The sequence below is a fragment of the Sabethes cyaneus genome, chromosome 2, assembly GCF_943734655.1.
Source record: "Sabethes cyaneus chromosome 2, idSabCyanKW18_F2, whole genome shotgun sequence".
In the NCBI taxonomy this organism is placed as follows: domain Eukaryota; kingdom Metazoa; phylum Arthropoda; class Insecta; order Diptera; family Culicidae; genus Sabethes; species Sabethes cyaneus.
Genome location: NC_071354.1, coordinates 143277012 through 143294239, shown reverse-complemented (window position 1 = coordinate 143294239; position 17228 = coordinate 143277012). Strand labels below are relative to the sequence as shown.

The 17228-nt window shown below is 37.7% G+C and overlaps 1 protein-coding gene and 1 pseudogene across 1 annotated transcript; one reads left to right on the top strand and one right to left on the bottom strand.

Annotated features, from left to right (window-relative positions):
* Positions 1-336: 336 nt before the first annotated feature.
* Positions 337-2180, bottom strand: LOC128734725 (eukaryotic translation initiation factor 3 subunit E). The gene is made up of 3 exons (XM_053829050.1): positions 1971-2180; positions 1508-1777; positions 337-1451 (listed from the first exon to the last, which is right to left on the bottom strand). The coding sequence occupies exons 1-3, from the start codon at positions 2058-2060 to the stop codon at positions 504-506; spliced, it is 1308 nt and encodes a 435-aa protein (XP_053685025.1). The 5' UTR covers positions 2061-2180; the 3' UTR covers positions 337-503.
* A 6277-nt stretch (positions 2181-8457) lies between these two features.
* On the top strand, positions 8458-16957 carry LOC128736115 (DNA-directed RNA polymerase III subunit RPC1-like; annotated as a pseudogene).
* Positions 16958-17228: the final 271 nt, after the last annotated feature.

Here is a 17228-nt window from a genome sequence, read left to right as displayed (position 1 = left end):
GGAGCTAGTGCAACGATCCTACTGACCATATGGCAGCACCGCGCAGCCATTCAGCTGATTAAATTTCGAAGGCGTTTAAATATGGATATTTCTATCCCAGAACTTAGTAGAAATATTTTTGTACAAGCTACATAGTTTCGCTTTAGGAATTAAAACTGATAGTTAATTCTCTAATGCTCATAATTATTGATTAATCCAGAACAATAAAAAGGCTCCTTATATACTGATACATAAAGTCTATCTGTAGCCTTCTAAAGGTAGTGCAATAAGTAGGCTAAAAACTGAAATTGGAATATTTTGCAGCGGGGCAAACTAATTCGGGCTTTCATCATCACCATTTTAAGATTCGACTTTTTATGCTGGATCTTTCGTATATTATCCAAATATTTTCCATATTTCAATTATCTTTCTTTATCGAACTTGAACTTATTATACCTGCAGTATTGTTGATTTCTATCTACTACTTTCTGATAGATCACTTTCAAGTTTTACACACGATTCTATTAATAATATTTCCAATTACCTTCGCCTGCCTCTTGTGTCTTAGCCTTTTGTTTGCGTTCGACCAATACAGTCAGCGCCTCGGAACGTACAGAAAGTGAGTCGATTTTCTCCACTAATTGTTGATAAGGAGAGAGAGGTTGTGTACCCATCACAACATGGCCAAGTTTAGAATCGATTTTAGCATCCAAACGAGCATTACGTATAAGATTGACGATCCAGCATTCTGCTTCTGCTGGTTCCATGTTCAGCTTGTCCGCCAGCATTCCAATAGTGATACATTGGTGGATCCGACAGAAAGTTTCAAATATCATTAATCGCGCATTTTCGATGAACTCTTGTAGACAACCAATAATGAAGAAATCATTTACAATAACGGTTTGACATTCATGAAGTTTCATACGGGCACCTTCAAAATCAAAATTCACATAAAGATGTTCCAAAAACTCGGTAATTGGATCGCGATAAGTGTACGATTCCTGCTGGATGATTTTAATCAAATCCTTGAGCGCATTTCTTCTGCCACGATTAATGATGACAGCTGTAGCCAAATAACGCAAAATGTGCGGACACATTGTCTGGATTGCATTTAAATACAATTGTTTATATAAGAACATTTCAATAATCAGGTCACGACCCTTAGCGTGATTAAAGAAAACCAGCACACTCCAGTGAATTAGCCAAGTGCGTTGTTGAAGCACTTCAATTGGAGAAAAGTTATGACCGTCAATAAAATCACGCAGTCGGGTTAAATCCTCAAAAGCTGTTGGCCAGTTTAGGGTAAGAATTTCCGCAGCCAATTTACCCCACAATACGTTCAAATAGTTCTTGTCAGTTGGTTCCATTACTAACAAGCAGATGTAGAGATAAGAAATGGAATCCCGATAGTTGCCGCATTCATATACATATTTAGCCAATTTTTGAGCGCTCTTAATAACATCGTATTTGAACTAAAACAGATTAAATCGTATACAAGCTTATTCATTATAAAAAAATGCTTAATTACGTCAAATTCCTGTTGCAAAGCGTGCACAATAGATTTGGAATCTTTCATCATGTCCGGGTTTTTTAGTTCTTCCATGCACTTCATAAGGGGGGCCACTTCCGCCTGTAGCTCTTTCAATTTGACCAAAACATTAGCCCTACGTTTGGTCAGCTCTTCTGGAAGCTCGTTTCCCAGATTCAATCGTTCGCGAATATCCATCGTGTAGTCGACCATGTTAGTTTTGCTAACCGTTTCCAAGATAAATTTTAAAAGCGAAGTTTGGTCATAAATCTGAAAGTATAAATTTTGAGGTTAGAATATACTATATAGTAAAATAAAATGATAATTTGATGTTAGAACCGTTGTGCAACTGAAAGAATGACCCTTAACTTAATAAATGGCATTTATAAAGCAGAAATAATTATTTTGATACGTTTAACCAAAATATTACGTATAATTTATAAATTCTAGCTATAGCTATTACCTTTTTCTGCAGCAGAAACTCCAGAAGCGGAAAAGTTAGATGTCGGTCCAAATATTGGCAATTTTTTGCCGTTAAGTCAAATTTCGCCATTCTGGGTAGCTTGTGAATACCGTTTGTGCACTAAAATTTTAACAAATACGTGGGAAAATCACTTTTTAAACAATACGGCATGCGGAATAAACTGCAAGCTGCAAGAGCAAAATTTAGGAAGAAAAAGAAACTGGTGACGTTTTACCAGCGGCGCCAGATAATTTGAAAATCAGAGTTGCCAAAAGTGAAGCATTATGTTTCCATGCACTCTTATTAATTATATTCCTACCAATGGACATGGAATCTCGATCACTACACTGAAACAAATAGCGAATTCATAAATTAACCTGCCTCGGGTCGATTAGCACCAAGGGTCGGACACTCAGCACATAGTGCCCCGGCACTGCAGAGATATCAAACGGCACACCTCTAAAGCCTTATAAAAATAACATTTATAGGGCTTTACACACCTCCGGTTCAATTTTACATATGAAATGGGAGCACTGCCAGTTGTCAAAATCATCTCGCACGGTTGCCAGATCTATCAGATTTTAACGAATTTAACAAATTTTGCAGTTCGGCACTTTTGGTACAGCATCGGCACAGTTCAGTTCGTTTCAAGTCGCCTAACATAAAAACGGCTGTGCCGAGTGACCGACCCCTTGATTAGCACTCAGTTTTAATCGAAGTGCTGTCAAAGCGTTCATAAATTAACCGAGATTGCATCTCGGTTAAACTGACAGCATTGAGTTTGAAGCGCAGGTTAAAACTGTCTAGCATTACGGTTTACGGGTCGATCTGTCATAAATTTCGAGTTCGAGTTAGCACGAACACTGGTTAATTTATGAATTCGCTAAAAGACTATTACTCGGGTACTTTTTCATTTCGACGTATTTGCAAATGAGAGACTCTCTTCGTATGTCCTCTCTTGCGCCGTTTACGGCGATACTACTGCATTTTGACACATCAGCTTTGCATGAATCGGTTGCCGGAGTCACTTAGCTAGCCAAATGTTTTGAAAATTTTGTTTTCAATGCATTAAATGCGTAAAAAGCGGAAGAGAGGAGACACGAAGAGAATCTCTCATTTGCAGATACGTTTAAAAGTGTGAAAGAGCATAAGAATGCAACTGAGAACGAACGAGTGAACGAATCTAGTGTCGCGATGCATGCTGCCAATCATCAGCATAAAATAAACTGGAACAGTGCTAAACTAATTAAACCAGTGAGGAAGTCATCGCATTTGAACGCTTGGGAGTCGCTGCATATCACCACAGCTGAGCAATGTTTGATGAATGAAGACGATGCTCCGATAGTATCGCCGCTCTTTCATCTAACAAAGCTGAAGTCACAGAACAGAAGTGGAAGTCGGAACGATTCGGCGATCAAAACTGGTAACAGAGTGATTTTTGTTTTTATTTTTCTTTGGGAAGGTTTACGCATAATAGCGAATAACAGCAATATAAGCAGAACACTCGCTGCCAATCGCATAGCAGCTTTCACATGCTTTCGTGTGCATTCGTATGCGTTCGTGTGTTTTCGTGGAAAAAAGTGACTCGCTACCGCCAGGTTCGCTAGTATCTGTAGAAGGTAACATGTACGTGTTTGGGTTTCTACTTCCACTTCTGTTCTGTGCTGAAGTTGTAACTACTCTCTTATCAAAATCAGTTGGACCTAGCCCCGATGATGGGTAACATCTACCCGAAACCGGTTGGCGAATAAGGTAAATGCTTATTTTATTTTGTAAGAACAACAAGTGATAGTGTCCAGTATATACATCACATCATTAGTTCAATAGTTCTTACGTTGCACGAAGATACGAAAGTGAAATGCAGATACGTCTAAATGAAAAAGTACCCGAGATTAGTGAATGTAACTTTTCGACCAACATTTGATAAGGGCGGATAAGCCAAATGTCAAATAGAACGAGTGGCAGTGAGAGCTCATTTTCCTACACTCAAAAAATCGTCACGTCAAGTTTATGTGAAAACATCACACTTTTCATGTAACATTCACGTGAATTATTGATAACTCGCACTCATACTAACCAGTTTACGTGCGATCCCGGTAAATGTTATCAACTTTCCTATTAACTAGTCCTAGTGCATGAAGTTCATGTACGGTGCTGTACAGAAGTTTCATGATTTTTCACGTGGATGCGACGTGTCGATTTTTTTGAGTGTATATGCTGCTCCTGCAAAAAATAACTCTCGCTCGGTCTGTTTGACGTTTGGCTTATCCGCCCTTTTCTAATGTTGGTCGACACTTTTCTCAATAAAGGTGCGTTGCGTAGCAATCGTAGCAATCATGAAGTATTCCACCCCGCACACATATCTAGATAGAATTAACAAAAGGGCGAATGTCGCAAATGTAAACAAAACGGGTGAGAGTTACTTTTTGCTGGACCAGCATAGGAAAATCAACCCTCACTCGGTTTGTTTACGCTTGCGACATTCGCCCTTTTGTTAATTCTATCTTCATATAAAGATTTTTTGACATTAGCTGTGGACCTCGCTGAAGCTGTTTGCAGTAGGAATAATATCAACAACATCAAATTCCAAACTCCCGGATCTTCTCCTCCACTCTTTGCTCCCCTCTCACTCCTACATAATCGAGCCTCAGCTAATGTCATTCTCGTTAGTGACGAAACAGCAAATTACTTCATACACTGAGAAAACTTTTCGTATAGTTTCTATGTGTCCCACCACACTCAACCAAAAGACCACATACATTTTACGTGTAAATGCACATACTTTTAAAATATCAGCATTCATATGAGTTTTACGACGACCATCTAATATTCAAATAGTAAAATATTAATATTCAAGTAGACAACATATACATTTTATATACATATACTTCATTGTCATTTGCCTTTCACATAACTGTCACGTGATTGTCAGGTGTGCAAAATAAATAGTTGATATAAAGTAATTTTCATGTGCCGTTCACATAGTTGTCACGTGACCTTCAGGTATGCAAAATAAATAAATGATGTAACATATTTTTCAAATGACGTGCACATTGATGTCATGTGATAGTCAGGTATGCAATACAGATTATGTAACTTGATTTTCATGTGCCATTCATATAACTGTCACATGACTGTCAGATATGCAAAATAAATAGATGATTAACGTATTTTCCATGTGCCGTTCACATAGTTATCACGTGATTGTCATGTATGCAAAATAAACAGCGACAAGAAAAACATTCAAGATGGCGTCAAGTGATAGTGAGGCAAATGAATTGTCTTTAAATTGGTGTTTCGCAGGCAACTTACTGCACTTTTTCAAAGGTAAATATAAATTATTATTCATATTGTCAATTGCAAGGAAAATTGTACCATCCGAAGTGCGATATCGCTCACAAAAGTGCTATTTTGCATTAAATCGTTTCGGAATCTTCGGCGCACTTCTTGCTTGGAAGGTAACGAAAAAGTGAGCCGAAGATACCGAAACGATTTAATGCGAAATAGCACTTTTATGAGCGATATCGCACTTTGGATGGTACAATTTTCCTTGCAATTGACAATATAAGCAATAAAATACATTTATATCAATGATTTCAGGATTTCGTTTTTCTTGTTGGAGTTGTCGCACAATATTATTTGGAGCCAGGAAAGAAGGTAGACTGCGAATTTCTGCAGGTCCTTGTGATCACAGTCCCGACACTCTTTAGGCTTTAGGAAAAAGGTAACTGTTCCTCATATTTCAATAATCAATTTATAAAATAATTACCTTTTTAGGAAAAAACAATATTTTATTACAAGGCGGAAATCCGCCCCGTAGAAGGATATCCATTTCTGCTTTCTTGGCGGTGATAAAGAATTGCTAAGCTGCGACGTTTGCAGCTAAAAAGCAATTGGAGCTGCTGATTTGTTGAAAAGTTTCAACACAAGGAATACAAGCCAAGGTATAAATTCATCAACAGTTTAAAGATATTATGTTACATATTATTTTGCATTTTTCAGATACGAAACTTTGTATCGCGTTACTTCTCCTAAGCACCGTATTACCACCAACGCTTGCAGCATCCAGATCGAATCCAGATACAAAGTATTCACCTGTAGAACAAGTGGTTTCAGACTAATGCTGAGGCAAAAATTAGGAATAAAACAATGACAATGTAAACATGGAATGTAGGTATATAGTGCTTATATATACAATTTTAAATAAACTTTATATCGTCAGAAAAAATCCGTTTTTTTAATATTCGCAAAAAAAAACTTAATATCATTATTTATGGAATTGTCCGTTTCGCATGAGGCAGATAAGATGTATGTGACGTTCAACTAAAAGTTAAATAAAGTTCTGCCACAAGGTATCTGCATTTCACGTAACTTATATGTGCACCCATAGATCACATTAATGTAATTATTTACGTGAAAAACAGATGATATTTAGGTGAAAAGTATTATGGAAAATATTTATATGGTTTTGCACTTGAAACGTAAGTGATTATTTTTTTGAGTGCAAGTGTCCCACATATACACTCAAAATAATCCGCACATAACTAATGGAAAATTTCCATATGAAAATCCTTATGATTATTATGTGCCACATATAAACACAATCCGCCCAGAAGTACACATGACAATTATATGCATATGAATAGTATGTGCAAATTTTAAAGGTAAATTTTAAAAACACATAAATGGTAACTGTTTGGCACATAAAGTTCATTTACTCGGCACGTGGAAAAAATCTATGTGTGAAACACATAGAAACTATACGAAAAGTTTTCTCAGTGTAGATTTTTACAATGTGCCCAGTAAATGATCTTTATGTGCCAAACAATTATCATTTATGTGCAAGCGAAAAATTAGCACATACTATTCATGTGCATTAAATGCATTAAATACATACTATTCACACAGAGAACAGACTACCAGGCAATTAACAAGAAGTGTGTAAAAGGTTTTTATGTAATCTACGAATAATCCTTCAATAGAGCACCCCTCAAACAGTAAGTGGCAAACTAAATCTTGATGTCGCTGCAATCGCTGCTATGTAACTCCAGCACATAGAAATATTGACAAAGGTACATGGATATTTTTGATGCGTTTGGCAAACTATTTCTGGAGGGCGCTACCGACAGATTTTACACACAAAAAATCGATTTTTCCTTCGAGCCTGTTAATCTGTTCTCTGTGCTATTCATACGCGTATGATTTTTATGTGTATATTGCCCTTTGCATTGAAAGTTGGATTTTGAGCACACTTGTTCAGTCACACATTTTGTAGGTGAGAAAAGTTGCCAAAATTTCGTGGTAAAAACCCATGAATCTTGTTTGATTCCTATTTGAATTCTAATGCTTACGTAGAGTTGTTATCGACGCTACGAATAATATAAAAATAGTTTCTAAATACATAATTCCGCGTATAATTCATAATTTGAACAAATATGCAGCATATATGAAATAAATGAAAAATTAAATACTATTTGCTTTCCCTACAACTGGTACTGGCGCCACTGCTAAATCAAATGTCAGCTCAGATGGGAGAGTTGTAATGATGGGAAATGCCGATCAAAATCTATAACGATTATTGATAAAGTTTTCTTATCGTTAATAATTAATAACGATAATATGACAGTATAAGCAAAAATACGTAAGAAATAGAACAAAAATGTTAAAATAATAACAAGCCAAGAAGAAGATTTCATTTTAAACCCTCCAATTTTCGATACTTTTCCGTGACGATAAAGTTTGATGGTATTATCGATATAAGATTACTAGCGATATTATCAGTAGCCTAGGGGTGACTCACTTCGCAATTTTGCATTAGCTTTTTACATCATTTGCATTCACTGCAAAAATGCAAGCGAGATTTTTTTGCTGCAAGATTTTTTTATTGGCGGCAACCGTCAGTGTCAGCGCAGCGTGTGACAGCAAGAAATGTCATTGAACATTGAAGTCGAACAGAGCTGAATTTTTTTTACGACCCAAAAAACCAACCCGTGGAATTGTACAGCGTCTGAAGGGAAAACAGGATCGGTTCCGTGGTAATTTGTACGTCAAGCGTGTTGATTTCTCTACTCGTACTGTAATTTTCGCAATCCCAACCTTATGATCCGTCAAGTAGGAGTACCGGAGCCGTGTTGCTAAAATTTTAACGTTTCCAGTAAGAGTCAATAGCGCTAACATTACGGTAAGATTTTTTAACTTTATTCATTTGATATATTCTGATTAATTTTTATATTTCTGTGACAGAAAATGCGTCAACTTATTATGGCAATGCGTCAAAAATGGCACAGAAAAATATTCCGGAGCAAATTACGTGTAGCAAAAAGGAAACGTATTTAAGAAGTACCTTGCGTACAGTAATCGTGGCGGTCACACCACCAATCTGGTGACACCCCGAAACGAAGAGTTGCTATTTGCTGCTACGCAGGATTTCATCACTGGTGCTTTTCTGCTAACGCAGAAAGATCAATTCCTTACTCGAGAACAGATTATGCAATTGGCTGCCTGCATGCTGTCCAGTCCTTATACTAATATGAAGATTGACCTGCCAAAACCGGCCATAGTCAAGCCGAGAAAAATATGGATAGGCAAGCAAATTTTCAATTTGATACTGAAACCGAACAGGCAGTGCATTGTAAATGCCAATCTCTCGAAGAAAGGTCGCTATTATACCAGTGGCAAAGATATGTGCATCAAGGATTCGTGGGTTTTCATCCGTGACTCCGAGCTGATGTGTGGCGCAATGGATAAAGGTACAATGGGATCTGATACAAAAAGCTGTATGTTTTACGTGATTGTGAGAGATTTCGGCGAAGACGGCCATCCGGTCGATGTGGCGATTGGCTTCCTATTTTATGATGAATCATGGTTTTTCGTTTGGAGTCGGGGGTGTTACCTCTAACCGAAAACTGCTGGGTGAAAAGCAGGCCTTGCTGAAAATGACTACAGACGGTGTGACGAGTACATTGCCGAAACAAAGAAGGGAATACTCTAATGTCAGCCAGGTTGCACGGCGGAAAAAACAATAGAAGCAGTGATACTGAAAGAACTTTCCAGCATTCGAGAGCTGACAGCTGCTTGCTTCCGCGAGCTACATCCGACCGACAGTTCCCTCATTATGGCCCAGTTGGATTCGAAGGGCTCTAATGTTAATATTTCTCAGATGATAGTCTATGTCGGACAGCAGGCCATCAACGGTCCAACGGGTTCGAGGATCGGGCGCTGTCATATTTTGAAAAATTCTGTAAGTATACTTTTTATTGTTCATTTAAAAAAAACAACATCCAATCTTATATATGCTAGTCTTAATGTTTAAAAAAAATCTACAATGACCAACATAAAGCGAAATTATCGACTGGTTTCGAAACCGGTCTCAATCAGCGTCACTCCTTTTGAACATTTTTCTTGTACTTTTTGCCTTTCTACTATATAAATATATAGTATAAAGGTATAGAAATCACTTGGAAAACCGGAAATGGAAAGAAGGTCCTGCAGGCCGAATGTCATATACCATTCGACTCAGTTTCGAAAACTGAGCATTTTCTGTGTGTGTGTATGTATGTGTGTGTGTGCGTGTGTATGTGTGTGTGTGGGTATGTAACGCTTTCAATCTCACTCACTTTTCTCGGAGATGGCTGGACCGATTTTAATGTTCTTAGTGTCAAATGAAAGGTCTAGGTTTCCTATAGGTTGCTATTGAATTTCATTTTGATCGCACTTTTAGTTCAAAAGTTATGTATAAAAATACGAAAAATATGGAACTTCATTGTCTCACAGGTCCCTTAACCAATTTGAACAAAATTGATTGCATATGAAAGAGGAGTCTTGCAAACCCTTAACTTCCAAATTTCATGACGATTGGCCTTGTAGTTTGAAAGTTACATAAAGAAATGTGAAAAAATAGTATTTAAAACATATTTTTGAAACATATAAACATCAATTCAATGTAAAACATCACGCATTTTATTTTAATTTGAAAATTACTGCTGAGATCTATCAAACGAAACCGAGTTATTTAAAATCGGACGGTTCATTCAAAAGTTATTCAAACTTTAACACTTGAGCACCGTATATTAAACCGTTAAAACGTGTGAAATCAAAACATATCAATCAAATGTTGATTGTATTCAATGTATGTATGTATGTATGTATGTATGTATGTATGTATGTATGTATGTATGTATGTATGTATGTATGTATGTATGTATGTATGTATGTATGTATGTATGTATGTATGTATGTATGTATGTATGTATGTATGTATGTATGTATGTATGTATGTATGTATGTATGTATGTATGCATGTATGTATGTATGTATGTATGTATGTATGCATGTATGTATGTATGTATGTATGTATGTATGTATGCATGTATGTATGTATGTATGTATGTATGTATGTATGTATGTATGTATGTATGTATGTATGTATGTATGTATGTATGTACGTGTGTATGTGAGACAATTTGCAATTTTCTAATTTGCATTGAAATTCAAGAAAAGTGAGAAACATGTCAATTGTCTGAAGTTTTTGAAGCCTCTTAGTGTAATACGAACTCTGAAATTAAAGAAAAGAAAAAACTTTTACCGACTAAATTCCACTATTTAATATTCATTCGCGACAGATACGTATACGCTTTGAAATAAGGCACTGATGAAGCCTGCACGTCTTAGGCGAACTACGTATCTGTTGCAAATAAATATTAAATAGTGGGATTCAATCGAAAAGTTTTTTCTTTCTTTGATTTCAGATTTCAATTGTCATTTTCTTCACTTGCTGTTACTCACAATTGTACAAGAAAAGGCCGCCTGTAGACCCGTTAGAGGGTTATTTTCTAATTTTCTATATATATTCATTCAAGTCTGCAAAAATTATCTTTTGTGTTAACATTATTTTTCTGTTCTGTTCAGATGTTTCTGAGAAATTAAATAATGATTATTGTAGTAGAAAGGCTAGGTCACGCCGCTAGGTGGATTAATTCGGGTTTTTTTTTTTTGATGAATAGACCAAATCATCATACCGTCAATTGACAGATAGTGGCGCCCTTGTTTACATTTTGGAAAACTTTCTTTTCCGTTTATAGGGAATGTAGCGTGTATTTTAACATTTTACAGGCATAATGGCTTTTAAATTTAGTCCCAATGCTGTTTAAACTCGACTTAAACAACAAACTTGCCGTTTAAACAGCTGAAACTTTTTTGGATTCTACGGTCTGTTTGTAAACAAGGGCGCCAGTATCTGCCAGATGACGTCACCTTGATTTTGTCTATTGCTCCAAGGACTTCAGTCATTTTTCTTGTATTCTTTTGTTAAAAATTGAGTAGAAAGCAGGGAATCGTAAATGGATTTGGATATAATTTAAATTGGATATAATTCCCTATAACCCGTTAACCACTAGCTCACACAACTACTAGGTGAAAGCTGTTGGTAAAAAGACTGTCTAAAATTGGGTGCACCTCCTAAAAATAGAAAAGTTGGGTAATGTTAGCTGAATAATTACACTTCATATTCCAATTGTTAAATAAGTTCTAGGAAAAGTACCTACTTGTTTCATAGTAACAGTTTTCCGAAAAATTCCGTCCTTTAAAGGGTACGTATAAAAGAATTAGAGGAAACTCTGCCATAAGATTTACACGGAAAAGCAAATCAAACAGTTTTATTTATACGGCCTAACATAACAGCCCCATGCTGGGCAATTTAGGCAGCATTGGCAGCATCGTACCTGACTCCAAATTGCCGTCGCTTGAAACAGTTTGATTTTAGTTTTATTTATGTACATTGGGCGAACCCCTGCGCACGGGCATAACCTTGAGGATTGCTTAACTGCAACCAGGTCCCAGGGCTGGTCTGTATCTTTACATAGATGAAAGATGCACACTAGTGATGTCAAATGTGATGAAGCATGAACGTATACATATAGCGGAAATCACTGCCATGGTGAAATAACAGACAGAAATCCATTTTTATAGGTATAGATTTTGCTCACTAAAAATAACGTACTTAAACGTTATATTTCAAGTGCCAGTGGTACTCAATAATTGTATTGTGAAACTGAATTGTTATTTATGCAACTTTTTATTGTCAATTGCAAGGAAAATTGTACCATCCAAAGTGCGATATCGCTCATAAAAGTGCTATTTTAACTTAAATCGTTTCGGTCTCTTCGGTGCACTTATTGCTTGGAAGATAACGAAAAAGTGCGCCGAAGAGACCGAAACGATTTAAGCTAAAATAGCACTTTTATGAGCGATATCGCACTTTGGATGGTACAATTTTTCTTGCAATTGACAATACAAGTTAAATGCAATAACGAAAGCACAACTTATAAAAAGTCATTATCGATATTAGCTGCATATGCGTTATCAACGAATAAAACGTATGGTTATGTTTTATTTCAATAACATGTATATTAGCAGTGAGTCAGGTAAAACAGTAGTCTGGTAATTGTCAAGACAACGCTCAGAATCAACATCAGAAATCGCCCAGGTAACCAATAAGCATTAAAATAAGCAGTAAATTAGCCATTTATTAGCATCCCTGGCGTTTTATACTGCAGGTTGTTGTTTATCAGCTTTTTGACTGCATAACTGTTGTAAATTGGCATCCATAATTCTATTTAAATTCTTCTTGTTGGTAACTAGCTAGAAATAAGCATTGTCAGCACTATTAGAGGGCTAGCAGTAAAGTAGCCGCATATTTTGCCAAAATAGCATTTAAGGCAGCTTAAATGCTTATTAGCTTGCTTTTAAATTGCATTGGAAATGCTTATTGGTTACCTGGGTCTTGTCTGGCAGCTGGTAATTGATAAACCAGGCTGGAAGCTATCGAAACACAGAATCGGTAAACCAAATGCAATTCTCAAGTCGTACACAACAAAATCAGGGACCGTCACAGCATACCAGTTCAGGCAACTCCAGTGCACATAGACATAATGCTTCCACGGCGACCTAGAATAACACGTGAGTCGTATGAATATCAAGACGTGCGTAGTACATTGTTTGACTGATTTTTTAATCTATTATTAAAGACGACCAAGATTGCTCGGGGATTTGCGTGCTAAATTTCGGAATACCTACATTTCTTCAACATTCATACACCATCCCAGTGCAACATTTGGCATCTTTGTGACGATATTTGTCGATAAAGTTCTATCTAGTCGACTGTCTTAGGAAACTCATCCAATCAATTCGGTTGAGTTATTTTTTTCTCTTTATTTTTAAGTTGCATTGCTGAATGACATGCAGATAATTGATTGTATGGACCATGCAAGAGTGTGTCGATCACCATAATTATAATAAAAAAGAGATTGTTTTTGATAAACTTCCGACAACGCGAAGTACCAATACCAAACTGCAGATGTTCATGTCATATTTAACTGTTGTAGCTTCATATTATCAATTTCGTACAAGCAGTTGAAACATTACTTAGTGGGTTTTCGTCAGTTTTGATTTGAATATTGAAAGTAACGTTGACATTAGAAAGTTCTGGTTTTGCGTAAATAAGTGCTGTTATTGAGTTATTTTGAATGAGAGTCACTTTGACTTGTTTTAAAATATACGTATTTTATTTAATCACTTGTTTTTAACTTAACAAACGTAACACCGCAATACGGTAGAAAACTGCGCGCTTACGGAGGTATATCCAAAAAACTTTCCGGCGTGATTAGCACGGAGGTAACCAGTTGCGGAGCAGTTAACTGAATATCAAATCTTTAGCAACATTACGGAACCAGCCTGCGACGTCGGCACGTATGGAAATACGGCAGTGCCAGCTCAACCAGTGTGATGCCTAGATACCAAACATCGGTGCGAATGTCATACGCAGGCTTCACAGGATCTATTCACTCCGGCACCATATATGCCGCACACCCAGCTAATCTTAGTTTTGTATCTGGTTTGTGATCTAAAGACCGGAAAATCAAAGAGGTTCTATTTTGTCTTCTTCGAAAACCAGCCATCGACGGTTTTAACGATTGAATATGAACGATAATATGAACGTTGAATTAAATTGTTGAGCCGAATGATACGGGAAGATCAAGTTGAGGACTATAAACCACCGAAAGACGATATGTCTGACGAGGAGATAAGTGTCAGTAATTTTGTAAAATTAAGAGTTGCGGAATGTGGCCACAGATTACTTCACAGACCCTTGCCCAACAACTTGTCTTGCCAGTTGGCTCAACGGGTAAGAAAAGCTAGCAGCTTGTAGCTCCAAATACTGGAACTAATCGAGGTCCAAGGGGCTTACGAGGCTCAGAGCGAATAAACAATAAAAACGATCGTATCCTGATTCCAAACACGGCGAAAACCAAGATTGAGTGTGCACGAACCAGGGCGACTGAGACAGCAACCCATCAATGATACTCCAAGCTGGAAAGAGCTGTTCAGAAGTTCTGTAAACGCGACAAAAGAGCCAGGATCAACTAACTAGTTGAAGAGGGTCACTACCAGCAGACATATCCACTTATTGTAGAAAATTTTTGCTACCTTAGTTGACTTAGCACCAATGCGAGGATGTCGCCACGGGTAGAGCTGGCTAATTACTGATCGACCGTCCGACCGACCGAGACAAGCCTAACTGTTCATCTAAGCATTTAAACAACTCTTCCGAGTCTCAAAATCTGCAGACTAGAAAAATCAGCAGCGCGTGATGCCCACAGTACGTCGCATCGACCGTGTCAACCCGGAGGTGCCGTCATTAATAGAAATTGTATATATGAAGTCTTGTAAATCACCAGGAATAGTCTGTATTTTAGCCGAGATGCTGAAATCTTGCCCAGTATCGCCATCGCAAATGTTGCATCAACTCTTCAGCAATATCTGGGAAACTTCAACATTTCCGGTGGATTGGATCCTTCTGTGAGCCCTAAAAGGGTTGCTACAGGAGTAAGACAGGGTTACAAACCTTCATCGCTACTGTTCCTCGTCGTTATGGATAAAATTTTAATTGGCTTTGATACCAAACCTGATCGAGGATTACCCTGAAACTTTTTGACAATGGAGTACACTAGAATCTCGTTTTACGTCCATTCATTTTACGTGATTTCGTTTTACGTCACTTTTTTTACGTTCAAATTTTGAATTAACGTCCTCTCGTTTTACGTCCAAAATTTGAATTAACGTCCACTTTTTTTACGTCCAAAACTTGAATTAATGTCATCTCGTTTTACGTCCGAAATTTGAATTTACGTCCTCTCGTTTTACTTCCGAAATTTGAATTAACGTCTTCGGGAAATGACTGCCGCCTTCAAGATGGTATGGAAAATAACGCAGAATTGACTCACTACGTGGCGCTAGTGGGAGGGGGGGCTCCCATACAAATGAAATTCAAATTTACTCATAACTCTAGAACTAATCAAGCAAAAGGAACCAAATTTGGCATGTAAGGGGTTTTGGAGGCAAGATTTTTTCCTATAGTGAATTTAGGCCTTTGCCTTCTTTAAGAAGGGGGATCCCATACAAATGAAATATAAGTTTCCTCATAACTCGAGAACTTATCAAGCAAATGGAACCAAATTTGGCTTGTGGGTGTTTTTGGAGACATGAATTTATTTTACGATGCTTTCAGACCCCTTACCCCTGTGGTACGAGGATAAGGACTCTCATACAAATAAAACAGAAATTTTTTCGAAACTTCCCGAAGACCGTAACTTTCTAGATAGCCAGCAGCGCAACACACCGCTTGTATAAGAATGCTACATATATGCTAGCGCCACGTAGTGAGTCAATTCTGCGCTATTTTCCATACCATCTTGAAGGCGGCAGTCATTTGAGTAACCTTCCCGAAGACCGTAACTTTCTAGATAGCCAGCAGAGCAAGGTACAGCTTGTATAAGAATGCTACATATACGCTAGCGCCACGTAATGAGCGAATTCTGCATTATTTTCCATACCATCTTGAAGGCGGCAGTCATTTGAGTAACCTTCCCGAAGACCGTAACTTTCTAGATAGCCAGCAGCGCCAGATAGAGCTTGTATAAGAATGCTACATATACGCTAGCGCCACGTAATGAGCGAATTCTGCGTTATTTTCCATACCATCTTGAAGGAGACAGTCATTTGCGTAAACTTCCCGAAGACCGCAACATTCTAGATAGTCAGCAGCGCAAGATATGGCCTGCATAAGAGTACTACTTATACACTAGCGCCACGTAGTGAGACAATTCTATAATCCATACAATCCGACGAAAAGCCCTTGATCTGCTAAACAACTTTGTCGAAGACACCAACGTGCTATACGGTCAGGATCACGAGTTATTCCATGTTGGAACCAATTATTTCAATTCGTCCACTTTTTTTACGTCCAAAACTTGAATTAACGTCCTCTCGGTTTACGTCCAAAATTTGAATTAACGTCCTCTCGTTTTACGTCCAAAATTTGAATTAACGTCCACTTTTTTTACGACCGATTTGATTTACGTCCCCCCAATAGTGGACGTAAAACGAGATTTGACTGTACTTGACTCTTTATTTTATTTATCCGTCGAGGAAAGGAATTTGGTCGCATTGTTGCGCGAAGGAGTTCATTCTGGCCTGTGAGCTTTGCTTTTTGCGCCACGTGCTATGATGTTGGAACTTGAAATCAAGCTTGCCAGACTAGCAACTTTCTGCACTTGTTACGTACCGTCCTGGCAATAATGGCAAGTTTAATTCAAAACTGGAATGCTTTCATTCTGCATCAAATGCACAACGAATTCTTGGAGGCGTCTAATTTCACAAATTGTCATAAATAGTGTTTTGTGGGCGTTTGAATAGAATTATTGATATTTAAATTAAGCATTGTTCACATATTTTAACAAAGTCACTTATAGAAGTAAATCATTTTTACAGATAACAATAGCAGCTGCCGAAGATTAACCGAGATAGACCAAGTTCTAGCGGATGGTCAACTAAAAAACAAATCAGCTCACAGCAAGGCGAACTGTTCGCTCTCTGGTTCAAAGCCACCAGCAGTTCCCGAGATGACGATGGCAAAGGCAAAACCGACGTAGGATGGTAGCGTTTCGGAGCAAAAGAGCGATGAAATCGCGAGTGTCGCGGAGAAAAAAACCAACTATCCGCGGCCGGTGTTAGTTTGTCGTCTGCGCTGCCGGCCGGAACCGGCAAACTTTCGTCTGACGGTGACAGTTTTAGCTCAAGTACTGGATGGCTTTGGATTGTGATTCTGTGGATCTAGTTTCATCGGTTTTCTGTCGATCAGCAAGATAGTGACAGTGTGGTTGGGTACAGTTGCGGCGCGATTAAGCTACTTTTTTTTCTCCT

Coding starts and splice junctions, on each gene's coding strand:
- LOC128734725 (XM_053829050.1), bottom strand. CDS start 2,060: ATGGCGAAATTTGACTTAACGGCAAAAAATTGCCAATATTTGGACCGA. Junction 1,778..1,970: donor AGTTTCTGCTGCAGAAAAAG/GTAATAGCTATA, acceptor TTATACTTTCAG/ATTTATGACCAAACTTCGCT. Junction 1,452..1,507: donor CTTTGCAACAGGAATTTGAC/GTAATTAAGCAT, acceptor AATCTGTTTTAG/TTCAAATACGATGTTATTAA.